General features: G+C 28.2%; 2 protein-coding genes across 3 annotated transcripts; both read left to right on the top strand.

Moving 5' to 3' along the window:
• Positions 1-1,041: 1,041 nt before the first annotated feature.
• LOC108558660 (C-type lectin 37Da-like) lies at positions 1,042-1,405 on the top strand. The gene is made up of 2 exons (XM_017915645.1): positions 1,042-1,105; positions 1,164-1,405. The coding sequence occupies exons 1-2, from the start codon at positions 1,042-1,044 to the stop codon at positions 1,403-1,405; spliced, it is 306 nt and encodes a 101-aa protein (XP_017771134.1).
• A 4,964-nt stretch (positions 1,406-6,369) lies between these two features.
• LOC108558663 (C-type lectin 37Da-like) lies at positions 6,370-7,156 on the top strand. 2 transcript variants are annotated; one of them, XM_017915648.1, is made up of 4 exons: positions 6,370-6,473; positions 6,518-6,627; positions 6,684-6,789; positions 6,849-7,156. In XM_017915648.1, the coding sequence occupies exons 1-4, from the start codon at positions 6,401-6,403 to the stop codon at positions 7,115-7,117; spliced, it is 558 nt and encodes a 185-aa protein (XP_017771137.1). In that variant the 5' UTR covers positions 6,370-6,400; the 3' UTR covers positions 7,118-7,156. The 2 variants fall into 2 exon arrangements, with proteins under 2 accessions (XP_017771137.1, XP_017771138.1); XM_017915649.1 differs by having other exon boundaries at positions 6,524-6,627; positions 6,849-7,155.
• Positions 7,157-19,896: the final 12,740 nt, after the last annotated feature.

Raw genomic sequence — 19,896 nt, 5'->3', positions numbered from 1 at the left:
AATTCTGAATTACGTAAGACGTTTTAAACTTAATATCCAAAGATTCTTCTATAGACGTTTTTGATGTCAACATGAAAGTATGTAATGAGAAATCCTTCAACATACCAGTTGTCACAAATTTATTACTTCGAAGTCAACAAAAAGGTAAGTTTAAATTAAAGAAATATTGTATATTTTATGTTTTATATAAGATTATTATATTGCAGCTAAACTGGCACAATGCGTATTTGGCTTGCAATATAATATGGAATTGTTAGCATAAAAACAAATAGTTGTATTATTTTTCATCTATATTGAATTGCATGCTTTATTCAATTAAGACGTGAATTTTTGACGTGAATCAGTTTTGATTTTTTTTAGCTTGTAAACGATTATGTGCTTTGTGAAAAATGACGTAATTCATAAATAAATATTTAGTGCTAGGTTTCAAAATAGATTGGAGAATTATCCAAATAACCTGCAGTAAGTTAATATACATTATTAAAACATCCTACAGACTAAAAAGACATACAAGCGCTTTATTATACAGATATTTAATTATATCAAATTTAATATTATTTTAGAATTTTTCTCTAGAAAACGGATAAAAATAACTTTGTATAAAATCACTACATATTGTAATTATTAGAGATTTAATTAAAGTAAATATTTTGCATTTATAGATAACGTTAATCAAAAGAAATGAATGTAATCGGAAAATTTATTTTGTAAACATTTTTTTAAATCATGGGGAAAGGTAGAGATTATAGTACGCGAATAATCGGTACATCCCTATAAATGTATTTGGAAATTCCAAGAAGATGATATATAAGACTCATTTGGTTTTCGTTAACCATTCAGTGTAACCACACAGAGTTCAAAGATGATTTCTTCAACATTAACATCACTCTTTTCATTACTTATATATTTACAATATTCACATTGTTATCAATTTTATTTGGATGTAATGATTTTGTTTACAAATTTCATATTTTGATTATATCTATTCAATATTTATAGATGAACTGGTCTAATGCTTATCTAGCTTGTAAGCAATACAATATGGAATTGATTAGTATTGATTCTGATGCTGATTTTGATTATATACGTGAATTTATCAATAGCCGTGAGTATAATCAGTTAATATTTCTAACAATAATTATTAAAATTATCTTTGTGTAAAGTCACTACAGCTAAAAAGGTACACGTCTGGACTTCTGGCAATGATGTGGGAACTGAAGGAGTATTTAAGTGGATGAGCAATGGTCGAAGAGTATTTTCCAACCGTTGTCACAAAGGGCAACCTGATAATGCGAGTTCTAACGAAGATTGCATCCATTTTTGGCATCTCTCCAATGTGTATTTACTGAATGATTTGAATTGCAACAGCAAGAGCAGAGCTACTAATTGCAACACACAAATTTAATTATGTTAACACCTATCATTAAGTGCAAAATTGTCTAATTATAAAATTAAAGAGAAAAAAAGCCTGATTTAAAAAACCTTTCTTTGTTAGAAACGTATAGCCATATTGTTATGTATAACCGGTTTTGTTTATATTATGTTAGCCCTTATTATTTTATACATGTTTATTTTTGTAAGTCATTAAGACTTAGAACAAATACCACTTAGGAAAATCCCATAACTAATCATTGTGTAACGAGTATTCTTAATCATCATGTTTTGAACAAACTCGAAGGTCCAATCTATAATGACCTTTAATATGTACATCTGCCTAATGACTTACGAATTAGGGAAAGCTAGGTACTATCTTTCCCTTCCAAATATTGTACTCCCACTATGTTAATTCCCTACTATAAAATAGGATGTTTATGTAATACAAAGTCAGTCTGGAAGAGAGTCTAAAAGTCTGAGGGCAGACTAAGAGTCTGTCTTACCTAAGGGGCCGAACTGAGAAGTTGGTCTTCCAAGGAAGAGCACTTACTTCGTAAACACTAACTTAAGAGCAGAATGTAACTCTTAGTTAATAATACATGAGATCAACTATTGTTTAGTTGACTTCTCAATAAAACTCCGATGTATACAATAAAACTAAATTAAAAATATTGCATTTAATATTCATAAACCCCTCTAAGACTCCGCAACAACATAACTACGAGATAATCCACGGTGTCCAAGGATTTCTTAACCCTGGGACACGACAATATTATGTTTAACTCTGAAAACTAAGTTTCACTTAACGAAGTAATTTCGTTGAAATTAATAATTATTAAGGTATGACTGTATTGGAAGTGTGAATAGGTTTAATGGTACAAGATCATCATTTATGTCGTAACAATATATTTCTGGTATATCTTAATTTAGATTAACATCAATGGTTTATATTTTGTACAACATATTTTGAAATGTAAGGTGAACTTGTTGATACTAAAAGTTATTGACACTTTGACAGATATAAACCCTGGTCTCATCACAAAATCCATCAATAAGTGAATATTCCTGCTCATTATAGGATAAATATACGCAATGCTCAAGATATTGATTACTAGGTTCATTCAAGTTCCATTTATTAACAGTAATTTCGAGACCATCAGACATCCACCAAAATTTCCTGTGATCTCCTAAATCCGTACCAGAAGTCCATATTTCCAATTTTTTAGTTACTTTTAAGAAAAATAACATTAATATCATCTTCAAGTATGATGAATTTCTTTATACTCACAAACTTTGAGCGTAATCAATTCCATATTGTATTTCCTACAATCTCTGTAAGCAATATACCAATTTATCTGCAATTATAAATTGATAAAAAATTTATACAAATTCAAATATCATTTAAATACTTAATCTGGGTTAAACAATTTTTAGATTGGCGACGACCAAAGAAAATGAAAATACTTACATTTTTCTGATATTCAAAGAAGTAAAATTTATTTTCATATGTTGTAAAAAATGGTAAATTTACACGTTTTGGTAAACAAATATTTATATTTCCATCTACTATAACTGCAAAGAAACATATATATTAAATATTTATGATACAATTAAATTATTTACTAAATATTATAAAATAAACATTAAAACACAAAAATTATATTTTTGGTACGTGAACCATTTTTGAACTATATGTATATTATAACAGAAAAAGAAGAATGAATCTGATGTTCATTGTAATTGGTATTTATAGACTCTGTATGCATCGTTATAAATAAATACGAGATATCGGAACAAAACGCAAAATAAATAAATACAAGGAGCGTCTAAAAAGAACAGTCAAAATATCAAAAATCAACACAACTAACTCAAATTTTGAATAATTTTTGTTCTAAAAGGCCTCCAAATAGTGTTAATCTAAGGCTCACAACCAGTATTAGTCAAGGGCCCTTAAATAGTGTTAACCCAGGTCTCCCAAAGTTAACAGTGATTTTTTCATGTCGTATAATTTTATTCACAATCTGTTCGTCAATGTGAACATTGAGTAAATTTAAGATCGCTGTTGACACTAATTGGATAATCTTTCCCGTTGGATAGTTACCATTATGATGATTTGTTTTTTTTTTAATTTTGTTGTCGTCTGTAGGTTAACTTCAGTAGTAAATCGATGCTCTGCGATTCCACTATTTGCTTTGACTGTGAATCTACTACTATCCTTAACACTGTCATTGTATATCGACTTGGCTGAAGGTCCATATGCTAAATCTCATTCATTTGACTGTACATCTGTGATGAACGATGGCCATATTGCTGCAAGCACCGAGGGAGCTCACAAAGGGCCTGACTTGACCAGGATACGAACCGGCGCCCACGAAATCGTGGGTAGGTCGACTTAAACTTTCCGCTATTAGTCGCCCTAACATTGAATTTAGTAACAAAATCTCACTACCATTATTATTGTATTTATCCGCGCTAATGTCAAGTTTATATTTATATGACTGGTAGCACATTCAGCACCTTTCAAATATATAACTAAAAACAAAAAAAAAACGAAATAAATAAATGGAAAAATAATTCCTGGAAAGAAAGAAACAACTCTATATTTAAATAAATAAGAAATATAAGTTGTTTTTTTATTAATGGGCCCAGGCCTCACAAGCCGCCACTGTATAAATAAATAACAGAGTACAGATTCGTAATAAGAAGCATAATACAATTCTACCACAATAATTAACTTCGTATTTAGAATGCGTATTTTATAATTAGTCTAACTTTGAATGTTGTAATGGAAAAACATTGTCTTCAGTCTTAGAGGACATTCACTCGAAAACATAGCAAAATTAGAATTAGACGTTTCAAGAAGTACCTTACGAATTCGATCAAAGATATGGACAAAATACAACTGATTCAAAAACTCAAACCAACAGACCATACATATTGCAATATTTATACATTTAATAAATTATATATTTGATTGACAAGAAAGTAATTTCGGTTTCTACTTATTAGAAACCCACTTCACACCATTTTGTGTTTACTGTCAAATTTTGATTTTTAAATCACAAAAGTATAAATTTAAGATAAACAAGTGCAGAATCCAACATTTTGGTTATATTGTAATTTTGTATTTTCGTAAAGGCATTGAAGCAGCTGGGGATCACAAAGAGATATATAAAGTGTATGGTGTTGATTGTATAACAAAATATACGTATTAGAATTGGTTTAAAAAAATCCGCTCTGGGAATTTTTATTCAAAGTCGACCTAGTGGATGATGACCAAATCATCATATAACTTTGCAAATTATAGGAAAGTTTAATGTATCACACACAATAATTGAATATAACTTAAAATGTCTTCAGCTCATAAGAGATTCAATTAAAACAACAAATCAATATTTGGGATGTGTAATGTCCTTTTTTAAATGAATCATTTAAATTATCTTGGTTCAAGCGTGAACCACAACAAAAGCTGAATTGCATAAAACCGATATTACTTTCTTTCCAAACCAATAAATTGTCACTCTGCGAATAAATAATGTTGCTAAAAACCTGTTCTCGTTAATCTCAAGAATTTGAATTATTATTATAGAAACAATTAAGTGTCAACAAAATTAAGTAAATTTATTTTATAATAATTTAACAAAAATAATAATGTAAAACTTAAATGTACTGAAATGCAACAAACTCGACTCTTTGGATGAACGAAATGTAATGTAATGTTTAATTCTAGAGTGAAATGATAGCTACAATGCGGCAGAATGGAATCGGAGAATTTGATTGCATCATGTAACTAGTTGACAATGTTTCGGATTTTGAACCTCACCAAAAACGAATTCGATTAATCGGAAAATAATTAAAATTCAATTACCCATCTCGAATCCTATACGAAAAATAACGAATCAATAATTTTACTATTGTAAAATGTTACTGTAATAAGCAAATAGTCTATTAATCATTCACAATTCAATAAACGTATTTGTTTTCAATTTTATTCAAATTGACTTAAAATGTCTTCAGCTCATAAGAGATTCAATTAAAACAACAAATCAATATTTGGGATGTGCAATGTCCTTTTTAAATGAATCATTTAAATTATCTTGGTTCAAGCGTGAACCACAACAAAAGCTGAATTGCATAAAACCGATATTACTTTCTTTCCAAACCAATAAATTGTCACTCTGCGAATAAATAATGTTGCTAAAAACCTGTTCTCGTTAATCTCAAGAATTTGAATTATTATTATAGAAACAATTAAGTGTCAACAAAATTAAGTAAATTTATTTTATAATAATTTAACAAAAATAATAATGTAAAACTTAAATGTACTGAAATGCAACAAACTCGACTCTTTGGATGAACGCAATGTAACGTAATGTTTAATTCTAGAGTGAAATGATAGCTGCAATGCGGCAGAATGGAATCGGAGAATTTGATTGCATCATGTAACTAGTTGACAATGTTTCGGATTTTGAACCTCACCAAAAACGAATCCGATTAATCGGAAAATAATTAAAATTCAATTACCCATCTCGAATCCTATACGAAAAATAACGAATCAATAATTTTACTATTGTAAAATGTTACTGTAATAAGCAAATAGTCTATTAATCATTCACAATTCAATAAACGTATTTGTTTTCAATTTTCTTCAAATGCAATAGATATTTTTTAATTAAATATTATATGTTTCTACATCAGTATACAAAATTAAATAATGTAATAATTGTTTTAAAATTTCCAAGAACCAATGTGAAATAGACGGGTTGCTTAATTTATTGTGACGCTTTATATGTTGTTTCTGATCAAAGTCAAGGATAATATTTTACAATAATAAATAACAGTAATCAGTTTAGATTAATTTAATTGGAGAGTTTTATATTCTTGAACACATAAGTCATTAAGTATATATTATTTTTAGTATCTCGCTTATCGGTTGGGAATTCCAAAGAGATAAATAATAAACGCCTCATTTGTCTTTCGTTATTCAGTCAGTAACTCTACTTCTTAATACACACACAGTTCAAAAATGATTTGTTCAAAATTAGCAACTTTTATTTCGTTTATTGTTTATTTAGAATACTCAAATTGTTGCCAATTAAGTAAGTTTATTTATACATTTTGAGTTGATACAATAAATGTTTAGCTTTAGGTGTCCTTGATGTGAATACAGATGTCTGCGTTGAGACACCTCTTAATATACCAGTGATTACAACTTACGGGAACAAGACGTACTATTTTGAAATTAATAATCAGGTAATTATTTCCTTTAAAAATATCTTATTTTTATTTTATTTATTATTAAATTTAAGATGAACTGGCATAATGCTTATTTAGCATGCAAGCAATACAATATGGAATTGATAAGTATTGATTCGGATGCAGAATTCGATTATATACGCGAATTCATCAACACTCGTGAGTAAAATCAAGTTACATTTCTTAAATATTATTATTAATATTATTTTTCTGTAAAGTTACTGCTACTAATAAAGTAAGCGTCTGGACTTCTGGCAATGATGTGGGAACTGAAGGAGTATTTAAGTGGATGAGCAATGGTCGCAGAGTATTTTCCAATCGTTGGCACAATGGGCAACCCGATAATGCAGGTTCTAATGAAGATTGTATCCATTTCTGGTATATTGGAAATGTATATTTACTCAACGATTTAAACTGCGAAAGTAATATGGCATTTATTTGTCAGAGTATTAAGAAATCTTGTTGCAGCGGTCAGCAGAGCAGTTAATAGTAGTTCCTATCATCTAAAACATGTTTATAACTATAACATATTTAATTAACCTATGGTTAAGTTTTATATGATTACAATTTATTATTTTATGTATGTTAAATTATTTCAATAAATATTATTTATGTAACTTACACTAACAGTGTTTCTTAGATTCATTTAATTAAACAGGGCGACTAATAGCCAAATGGTTAAGTCGCCCTACACACGATCGAACCGTCGACGGTTCCAATCCTGGTCAAATCATCAAAAGGGTAACTATCCACCAGGAAAGATTATCCATTTAATGTCAACCGCGATCTTAACTCAATGTTCACATTGATGAACAGATTGTGAATAAAATTATATGACATAAAAAAATTAAACATTAACATCCTTAGTTTAAATATTAATAAATATTAACAAAATATATTCTTAAAACAGATTTTTTAATTACATTTTAATAAATATATCGAAAAATTAACTATATTAAAAATTAACATTAACAATTAAGTTTATACTAAAATTGAAATACAATCCATTAAACAATAGGAACAACCTACTAATATGAGGCGAAAAGACGGAAATACCGCTAAAAAGTATAATTGGCTATTTCAGTATTTTTTTTATCTCATTTCAAACTCGACCTATATTTAAATTTATGCGGTATAATAAAATTATGATGATGTTTTAGTTTCGTTATGTACATTCATTGTGCATTGCATTTCTTTGGAAAATAATGTAACTAATAATGTTTAAACGTTTTTGCGTTAGCGTTATGTTTTTTCTGAAAAACTTCTATGTTACGAATTTTACTTTTGCTATTGGGAAGATATAACTTTTAGCTTCCTTTGCAAGCCAATTGTGCGTAATTTTATTAGCAGCTGTTAGTTTAGGATCAATTTTAACAGGAATGCAAAACCGAACATTTTCGACACATTTTACTTTTTTCAATTGAAAACGATTATGATACAATAGTGATGAACATCTTTCGATCTTGATTGTACATAGAAAGATGAATTACATCAAAAATGATCATGCTACAAATTTGTTGCAAAGGTATTGTGTATTTTGAGCTGCGTCCAAAGAACCAAACGATCAATTAAGATGTTATTTGTTAATGTTAATTGAGTGTGCAAATTCGTTGTCAAATCATACATATTTTCCTGGTTTATATTCGATCGCAGGAAATAAACAAATCCACTTCAGAACTGTCTCTGGTCAATATTTTTTCAAAAAAAAAAAACAATTTTAGAGCAATTTCAAGATCTTTCGTTAAAATACAAAAAATTATTCTTTTTGTCACTTTTTATTAAGGAATTTTCTTTTGTCAGTCATTGACTGGTTTTCGAATTTTCACAAAAAAATAGAGAAAAGTGATTTTTACAACTTATTTTCTGTTGCTCACATGGATCTATTTCACATACAAAATTTACAGAAATAGAAAAAACTCTCATTTGCTAAAAATCTGGGTTTAATAGTCTTTAAATCATTAAATAATGAAACAAATTATTCGTTCTTCAATGTGTACCCTTAAATTCATATCTTCCGGTTCTTGAAGATATTTATGAATTGTTTTTTTTTCAAAGCAACGTATGATTTTTTTTCTTCTTCGCCGCTTTTTCATCGTCGCAGTTATTTTCTATTTAATAATTTAGATACAATTTTGATACTATTTCTCGAAAAACTTAATGAAGTGAAAGAAACATGGTAGACGTGTTTGTTTAAACGTTCTGTGGATTTTGTATATTAACTAAAAACCTTACTTTCAATTCACGTAACAGACACGATTTTGTGTTAACATTTATTTATTTTTATTTTTTAAATCTGCGCTCAAAAAAAAACGGTTTTCAAATTACATACATTTCCTATAAAAACCGGTTTTATAAATTTGAACTGTTCTAGGTTAGACCCCCAATGTATTCTAGAATTATTGAAAAGTTCAAAAAAGTACTTCGGTTTTAGTTAAACCAACTAAAATTGGTCCATTCTAGGAAACCAGTTAATTTTATTGACTCAAAATTAGTTTATCTATTCTGAAATATATTTTGGAATATATTCATGGTATAAATACTAAAATTTTAAATTTTTTTAGAAACTTTTATTGGAAAAAGTTTTGTTTAACAAATAAATTTTAAAATTACCCTTAACAAAACAAATATATTGTAGAAATAAATATGAAGCAATAGATCTAAGTAAATAGACCAATAAAATTAATGTAAATTTGAAAATTTTACCTTTCCATCCATTTTCCTATACGCATCGTGGATTCTCCATACCAATTCCGGTCCGGCGCTGGCAACCTGTTTTCCAATTTCGAAATGCTGGCCTATTGGATTCGTATCCAAAGGGCTTTGAGCGCCGCTTCCGCTTTTGAATTTTGAGAACATTGTTGATGCTGGCATCACACGAAAAATAACACACACGCGAATCCTTCGCACCTTCGTCTATTGCACTTCGGAACGACGTCCAACAAAAATCACCCACAATCACCAATCGGTTATTGTTAATACTTCGGTTCTTCAGGCGCTTCACGTGCTAACCACGGTCCACAGGTCGCAACAGCTACGGCACATTGTACTTGCTTAATCTGCAACAAAAGTGGAATGAATGAATGAGAGAGAGAGATAGATAGATAGATAGAGGACGGGCGACGATTTAATTAAAGTGCATTCATTACAATTTGCAGCGTATAACAACGGGCAGAAGCGCAAATTAGAATTTGAAAATTAAATTTCATGAGTGCAAATGTAACTAAACAAATATTTATTATTAATTCGAGCGCTTACGCGCGTTCACAACAGTTTCGGCTTAATGAGAAAATATTCTGGCCTAACTCAGTCAGTTGCTGCTGCTGGCTAAAATCAATTAATGGATGTAACTATAATCTCTGCTAACTAGCCATAGTTCTCGGTCTCCCATTATGCATTATGCAATAATCCCAATTATTAGCTAGTTAACTTGAGCCAGGGCAACAAGTATACATTTCAAACTAAATGGATATTATTAATATGAAAAATATTTGAAATGCAACTGTAATTATATTAAAACAAGTCATAATAAAATTAACTTCTCTGAAAGTAAGAAATTAAAGATAATTATATTAGTCTCTTCTGAAAATAAGTACAAATGCATATTTTTATTATAAAAATCATACATCAACAATTAATTAAATAACTTCCGTCCTTTTATGGTATATTAACAATAACATTAATATCAAAATTTTATTAATATTTATTAAATTATTAATACCAAATAGTTCCATTAAATTCCAAATATTTGCAGTAAAATTAATTACTGTATGATATATGTAATAAATTATAAATAATGATAATAATTCTTCTCCATATTAAACTATATATAATGAGAATAAATGTACTTTTAAAAGATTATTTAATTATATTAAAATTATTTATTATTAGTATATCAAATATTCATTTTTGACTAGCGACTTTAAGGTTGAAAACACTAATATATAGCAATTTCAAATTTGAGAATATCAAAACCGGAACAATAGGAAATCCTATTTTTGTATGTATTTTATTTCAAAATTACTGAATACCAAAAGAACTATCACCTCACTCAATAAGTTCGTAGGATGACTAATAAAATAACAACTTTGGGCAATATTCGACTTTATTCATCAACATAGTCTTCTTCAACAATGATACATTCATTCCAACACTTCTCTAACATTTCGATACATACGCTTCAGTTTCGCCAATCACTTCTTCATAGGAGCTAAATGTCTTTCCCTTGAGCATTATTTCTAGACAGAACTAGACTACAGATAGTAGTCGCTGGGAGCCAGATCTGGAGAATACGATGGATGGGAAAGGAATTCAAATGCAATTTGTGCATTTTTGCCATCGTTTAGATAGACTCTAACGCCGTGCATTGTCTTGGTGAACGAGCAATCTCTTCCTTCAAACGCACTAATAACGCCATATAATATATGTGTTGGGATGCACACAGCTGACATTTGTGGGTTTTGGAACGCTTTTGGTCTTTGCTATCCACTCAGATCGATTTGACTATGGTGTTGGATCCAGGTGATATAGGAAATTCTGACAAATCTTATGAATTTTGTTATTATCCAAAACATAAGTATTATTATTTGTTGATAAAGTGTATGAAAATATTACATAAAATTACAGATTATGGCATTATTATTAACATTGATTTGACTAAAATTATAGTAATCAAAAATGATGGAGACGTTTAGAATTTTCTTGATTATTTTATAAAAGACAATATACTAATTTTTAAGAAAATAAAATAAAAATATTAAATAACACACATTTCTGCAAATGTATGAAAAAAAGTTGACAATACATTGAAATAATATAATCTTAAAATAAATCTACTTATAATTTTCAAGAAAAAAATTTGAATTTTAAAGCATAAAATTAGCGATAAGATCCGTGCGATGTTCAAAGTTTGACGCTGATATAAGTCGAAAGGCTCCAACCATTGCGAGTGAACTCAATCTGATTACTGTTTAACAATCGTGGACCCATTAATTACAAGAAAATATGGGAGGAGGAATTCCACTTGAACATTTAATATTGTTTCGTGTTGTAAATGCGCCGCACTGTCAAGGAGTTTAAATGTATTTATAAACAGTCAGCAAAGTTTTTAAATCGATTAGACGCAATAAAAAACAAATAAACGAATTTGTGTTGTAAATGAAGAATAAATAATGTAATTATTCAATTTATTTAATTATAATAACATTTATTGCAAATCAATAAAAATAAATTAATATGTATTTAATGTTATATAATTCAATGAAAAATATACAATATTTTTCATTTTAGGACCATCAGGCGTCTAACAAATTTGATTTTTTTTTGTGAACCAACTGACATAAAAAATATGCAAAAGATAAAAACTCGAAGAAATTATAAAATCTTAAAATAAATTGCAGAAAGTAGGGGACTACGTAAAACTCGAGAGATTAAACTTCCGAATGTTAAAATTTAGTTTAGTAGCTATAAATAAATCGTTCAATATTTGGTATCTTCGCCTTCATGCAAAGTTAATTTTACAAATGGATCCGCATTTCGTCCGTGACCCAATTTCATCCAAAGAATGAACTTTAAATCCATATTGAATAAAATGAAAATTACATCTATTGATGGAATACATACAAATTTAATCAATAAAACTTGTAGATAACGACAAGAAAACTTTTTATTTCTTACATTTAATTTCTATTTTACTGTGTTTTTATTACATTATTAATTCAGAAAACAATTTTACTTCATTTATTTATGTACTACAGTCATATCTTTATTAATAAATAAGATGTCCATGAATTTATTTTCTTAAGTGAAACTTCATTTTCAGAGATAAAAAATCAATAGTTATAAAGAAATGAAAAAACTTTTTTCGAACAATGTAAAGTTTTAGTAAATACACAGTAGACTTATATACAAATTGAATCAAATTTTAATATTTTAGTCTAAAGTTGATTGTTTGCTTTATTCTCGTTCATTTAACAATTGCCGGTACAAACATTGACCGCTTTACAATAACATTTCTTCTTAACAGGTCTTTGCGAATTTTACGAAGTATTCCTACTTATGAGTTTTCATACCGTTAAGTAAATCAATCAATTCAACACTAGTATGATAGTTCGAACATTACAAATGCATGGTCTATCCCATTGGTAACAACTGTTCCTTTTCGAATGTAAATCAAAGTTTTAAAATAAAACAATTCATATAGTTTTAAAGCATAGTTTGCTTTGTTGTACTGTTTGGAAACTAATCAGCACCGCCATAGGAACGTAGCTTCATTTAATGATAATTTCTGCAGGGTAATAGCAATTCACTATGTTTTCCAATATTTCTAACATGCTCTTCATCAACATTTTCAAAAATTATTGATTGAGCAACCTCAATAACTTCATTCCTTGGATAATATTTTATTCTTTAGTACTACTTTTTCCTATATTTTGTCGGTTAATTGCGTTATTATTACTTTATTAAAATCGTGAAAATGATCATAATTTTCAATAATATTAATTTTGATGTTTATTTCTATGGTGATAATTTGTTTGCTATTGGCATGATTAAACATGCAAATGGTACAAGAGCTATAATGGAATTGGAAATAGAAATAATTTAATTTTAATGAACTCCTGGAAACTATTTTACGGTCTTCGTTGGTGCAGGGAGACGCGTTTTCCATTAAAAGCCTGAAACACGCTGAAAGCAATTCTGCCGTAAATAAGACGGTCTCCTAATGTTTGCTAATAATTTTATAGTCAATACGTACCCACCACTACTATCCTATTACAGACATAATTTCTGCTTGTCTCATAAAAGGAAACTCCGCAAAATCAAATTAGTTTATGAATTTTCACAAATTCATTGCAAGTGCTTTGATATTGGAAAATGAAATTTTCATTATAACTAAGTTACAAGTTTTCAACATATTACATTTTCTTAATGAACCTTTTATATATGAATAAAAAGAACATAATATAATATCGTCTACATAATGTGTTACCAAATTATACTTAATAATCAAATTTTATTGATCAGAAATATGTATATAATGACAAATGAAACAAAAATAGCAAAAGACATATATTGCATTAATTGTATCATTTCACAAACAAAAACTTATTTTAAAATATTTTTTTACATTATATTGTTAATGAAATTCAAGTGCTGTAGATATTTTTTAAAGTTTAATATATCTTTGAAGATTAACATTTAATAATATATTTTATTACTGGGAAATATGTTCTAAATATTTTTAACATTCAGTTCTTCAAAAGATTATTTTATTACATATATTCTACCCATATCTTAAGGTTTTTTTAAAGATACTAATATCTTTACCAACCTTTTTTCCCCACATTCACTAACATAATTTTTATTCACCCGACATTTTCAAACAAAACCCACAATAATAGCCAAAGGGCAACATTTTTTTACAAATAAAGAAACATTAAAAAATAAACAAACAACCCGTATATATTCAAATAATACATTTTTATTATTAACTTTAATAGCATACAACTTAATTGAAATCTAGAATATATCAAATATTTGATATTGTTTCTTTACATTTCAAATAAACTAATTTATTTAAAAATATTTATTAGACCTATTTAGCTGTAGACCTAATAAGTAAATGAACTAAATATCAAAAAACTTAAAATATTGTTTAATTTATTAGCGAAAACAATTATTGTTTTCATTCCAGATAAAACATTTCCTAATTATTCTATATCTCATTACCATTTTTAAAATTTCTAAAATAATTTTATTCAATTCTTCAAAATGTCTCTTTGAATACAAATATTGCGATATAAAAATGTATACAGTTACACCTTGTTTAAAGTTACCTCTAGTAAGAAAACTACATAGAAAGAAGTTTAAATTAAGTTCGGCGCAAAATATGGTTAGAATGTATACTAATATCTTTAAAAAATGTCTATGGAGAGGATGTTAGAAATGTATTCAATGAAAATGATGATGGTTTCTCTGTGAAAGATTTAGAAAACCTTGTTATTAGACAAAAAAAGTGAAATGAAAGAGAATTATTACTTAAATTATATTTCATCTTTATATGTAATAATAACCAAATCATTTGGAATATTGATAATAAATTATGTAAAAAATTACATACAAAAAGGTACAAAAAATACATTAATCATTGCAAAACAAAAAAAGATTTATTTGAGTAATTTATAAAAAAAAACATTTAATAAAAAGTAGTTTAAATTCACATTACAAGAAAAAGAAGTATATTTCAGTGATCGTTTAATACACAATCATACGATATTCAGTACGACTCTGTAAAGATGAATAATTTAATTTCTGAAACGTTTGCGCGAACCGGGAGAAACGCTATTCTGTCTGGAATATTTAGTCCAATTTTCAGTCGACTACAGAGGACTTTGTAATTCTGTTCTATGATTTGCACAGTACCGAATAACCACAATAATAGTTTGCTTATGTCAGACAAGGCGCTAACTTTCCAGAGTACATGCTAGAAAATCAAATCAGCTGCAACTAATTTTGTATTCCATTTATTATGAAATTTCAATCTAGCATTTGTCAACAAAATTGTAAGAATTGTATACTGGTTGTTATTTACAATCTAGCTTAGATTATACTACGAAATGATAATAAATAATTAGCAATCTTTAAATAGTTTTATAAACATACGATTTAATTATTTATATTTAAATTACTAAATATTCTATCAATTTTCTCATAGATAACAAAATTTTACAGTTATTTGTATTATATCAATAATGTATGACGAAATGTCACACATCTAAGTTGGTGAATATTTTATTATCTAAAACAGGGATTACCCAATTTGAGAGGTAATTTACCGCTGTATGGGGTAAAAATTATTGGGGTAAATACAACAGTTACAAAGTATCTTACGTAACTATAATTTTTATATTTATAATTGTATTGTCCGCATTAAGAGATTCAATATTTTTTATTAGCCTAAGAAAAAAGTTCAGTAGTCCCTGATCTCAAGTATTATTTATTATTAAGAAAGAAAAAGAAAATAAAACAGATAGTTTATTGTTAGTGTTTTTAAGTGACTATTAATATTGTTAAATTAAATTTTATCAGATATGCTTTAGATTTACATGTGCAAAATGTTGGAATGTTAGCTAAAGATAGCAAGACACTTGAAACTTCAAAACTATGTTGGTATAATCCTCAATTAAACTGAACGCATCTGGAAGCAAGGATTAGGAGTAGTGTACTAAATGCTAGTTTCAACTGCTAGCATCCCTAATTGGTAAGTGTTTAATTTGAGACTAGGTTAATGGATTTCTCGGACATTTTACCCCTCCTTATCTTGTGCACTTGTGTATTATTTCAAGCTATTATACCAATATTTACTCCCAATTAAATTGTAAATATTTTAAACAATACAAAATACCACAAAATATTATTATTAGAATAATTTATGTATTCCATTTGAACTTGAAATTGCCTTGATTAGTGCGGTCAGTGAGAAATATTGGAATCCGTACTATGCGATTTATTGTTGCACTTGAAACTTTAATTTTTAAATATTCTGAAATTTTAGTAGGTTTCATGAAAAAAATAATAATTATTGGGTTCGGTAACCCGCTGCTCCAAAACAGCATTTGGATCTTTTGATTAAATAAAAAATAATATATGTTTATTTTACAATTACATTTATTTTATTCGAGCTGCTATTTTGTATGTTAACATTAACTAACAACCATAATCCAGATAATAACTAAATCCCGTCAGTATCTTTTATTAATTGATATAGACTCAATTAATGAATTTCGATATAGATATTCGCTAAAATTGACATGTGATTTATAGAATTATTTAGGAATTACTAGGTATTTCCGCCCTTTTAAATCTATTTACGAAATCTAATAATCGGAATACCTGTCTTTATCATCGGAACAAAAGAATATATATTTCAAAAGAGAATTTTAAGATTATAAAAATTTATGAAACGTGTTTTCAATATACTATTTATTTTCGATAGAAAAGATATTCGATTACGGAAAAAAAATGAATGGACTTTATTTTTATATTGCATCGTGTAAGAAATTCAGTTGCATCGTCAAAAGGAAAAAAGGAAACGAAAAGGACCTAGTGTTTCCCATTACGTTTCTTATCCTTTTACACATCGAATAAGCTTCTCGTTTTTCTACAGTGTGCGAGATCCGAAAATCCGTTTCCTCCTCTGGTCTTGTACTTCCCTTTTATTTTATTGTTATTAAATCTAGGACGTAAACTTCACCAGCTCGTTTCCGACCATGAAAATTATCGTTCTCGATATTTTATTCGAGTTTGCTCGTATTTATTTTTATGAAGTCTATAAGCACCATTGCACATATTACGTTGTAGAAGTGAGAAATCCATCCACCTGTTACATGCTTTAAAAACGCCGGTTTGTATTTTGGTCGGGCTGGACGGTATCGATCCGTGTGCCGCAGTGGCGCCGACTCCAAGGGGGCTCCAGGGTACAAATCCCCCAAATAAATTTTCACGAGGGTTGAGAAATCCCGCGCTACGTTTCTGCTCCGTTCCAAGCTTTTTTTTGCTCTCTCCACTCTGTGTCTCTCGCACAGTCACCTACTTTAATATTAATTGCTTATAAATCAACTTATCGAGTCTCAATAACCGACGACAGGTTTTGGGTTAATCAACAAATTTATAGATTCGTCTGAAGCAGTTGCGAAACTCATGTTTGAGTTTCGGTTTAGACATACTTGTTGATTGATATTCAGAATTGTTTGTTATTATACACTCAAAAAGCATAACATGGTTTATTATTATTAGTTTATTTTATATGCTGTAAAATGTTACCACCAGTTTGATGAAAAACTAATTATAATAAACAATCAATAATGCAAGAAGTGTGGATAAATAGTTTTGAAATGAAAATATTTTAACCATTTTTATGACTAAATCACGAATTATCAGTATATTTCAAATATAACATAATTTATATGCTATAAAAGTTGCTCGAAAAATCGATTATATTGAGTAATAAATGGTAAAAAAGCATGTTTTCAACAAATATAAATTATTTTATTTTAAGGAATTCAGACATATTTTGAAAATAATAATAATAATTTATTGGCCAGACATCAATACAAAAGAAAAAAAAAAGAAAGTACATTCTATAAATAAATAAATTCTAACTTAAAATTAAAAAAAAATATTAATAGGCTGGCCAAAGGGCTAACGACCAAGCTCTTTCCTCCCATTTGAAAATATTTGCCTATACAAATTGGAAATTTATAAAAATAAATTTATGAAAACATAATTAGCCTTCAAAACATCCTTAATTTTTATGCAAGAAAGTATAGTTATCAATATATTATTAAATACAAGAGAAATAATATTCTTGAGTTGTACAAATATTCTTCTAAATTTTGCTGCTGTAATATTGTAACTATTTGATAAATAATATTTTCAGACAGAGGATGTGTAATATGAGGTAAAAATTAGTAAAGAAATTAATTGATTTTAATAATACACTCACACCATAACTAAAGGGAGATCGAAATAGAACTTTCCATCCGAAATCTATTTTTCATAATTTTAAAAATAAAATATTAGTATATATTTAAAAGTTCAAAGAAAAATAATTAAATAAAATTTTAAATATTTTAATTATATGGTGTGAATGATCTATTTTATAGTGTAACATTTTGTAATTTCTGAAATGAATATAGTCTCCTATGGCTACTTAGGTTGCTACTATTTTTGTTTTGGTCTAACTTTACGGTCCCTAATCCGTCTATAACACTTACAGAGTTTAACCGTCCGAACAAAGGATTCCCAATTCCCTATTTGATTTTCTAACTGTTACCAATTCTTGAGTAAAAATAGCGAAATAATGTAACTCTATCAATTACTGGCTTATATGTGTATAATCAGGGTATGTGACAAGTAGGCGACGGTGAACTGGATGTTGGACAAGTGGGCGACGGGTAATTGGGCACCTGTCAACTGTATGATGGCATGTAGTCCATCGCCGACTTGAATAGTGTCCGGTTGACCGTCGCCCACTTATCGCGTACCCGTATATTGAATATCTGCTTGAAGTTATTTGTATGTAGAACAGGATTTTATGTCCATTTGTTATGTAAAATAAACTATATATAATAATTTTTCTTAAACATAAAATTTAGCACACTATTAAATTATAAAGAATTGCAATAAATCATTATTTTGGTAATAATTAAAAAAAAATGGTGCTTAATGGTGCAAAATATGCAATAATGGTTTCATTTAATAATTTATCATATATTTGTATATAAAAATATAATAAAAATTAGGAATATTTATATTCAATAATGATTATTAAATTACTGACAAAAAGAAAACAAACAAAAAAAGTATTTATTTTCTTTCGTTCAGGCATGTATTCTCTTTATGTCCATAATAATGAAGGAAGTGTATTTGTATTTGGTCTCTTTATGTGGGTTCTCTTTATGCCAAAAGGGGGGAAAACTTAGGACAATTTAGCAGTACAAAGGAAAGGCAGCGTAAAAATAAACGGGCTCTAGTAAAAAGGGTGAATTGCCGAGGGAAAACAATAAACAAATGTCTAATAACGCAGACCTTTTTTTTTTCTTTCTTCTTTTTTTCCTCACTCTTTCTCATTATTTCCCATTTAATTATATCACACATCGTTCGCTATTTATAACGGGACATATAAAAACAATATCATGAAAGGTGACGTGGCTTTCAGTGAACTGACATAAGACGGACATTTGTAGCTATGCGACTTTGAGGATTTGGAGGTAATAGCATTAAATACTCTCAAGGTGGGGTGACATGTTGTAAACAAACCTTTCGAGATCAAATCTGCCTGAAGTGTATTTTCAGTTTGATGCACGTATTCCATACAAAGAAGATTAACTGGAACCAGACGTAGTTACATCTCTTATTACGTCGTATTTTCTAACAAAAATTACTTTGCCAGTCTAATAACAATCAGACGTACAAATTCATTACATTTCATCAGAACTAATTAAATCAGAATGTAGACTCAGAAGGTAGACTCAGAAGGTAGTCCAACATTAATTATTCTAATATGTAATTATTATAAATCAGAAAATATAACCACGTAAAATCAAATGTTATACAATTTATTTTTATTGTGACATATAATAAAATAAAATACTACATGTATTTTGTAAAAACAAGAACCTAGCAAGAAGTATGAAAGACAATAATTGTTCGAGCGAAACAATGAAATTTAACTTCTGGGATTCTGAAACAAGTAGGTTTAATTAGACT

This window comes from Nicrophorus vespilloides, unplaced genomic scaffold, assembly GCF_001412225.1.
Source record: "Nicrophorus vespilloides isolate i.1.1-1 unplaced genomic scaffold, Nicve_v1.0, whole genome shotgun sequence".
Taxonomy (NCBI): domain Eukaryota; kingdom Metazoa; phylum Arthropoda; class Insecta; order Coleoptera; family Silphidae; genus Nicrophorus; species Nicrophorus vespilloides.
This window is presented reverse-complemented; position numbering and strand designations above follow the sequence as displayed.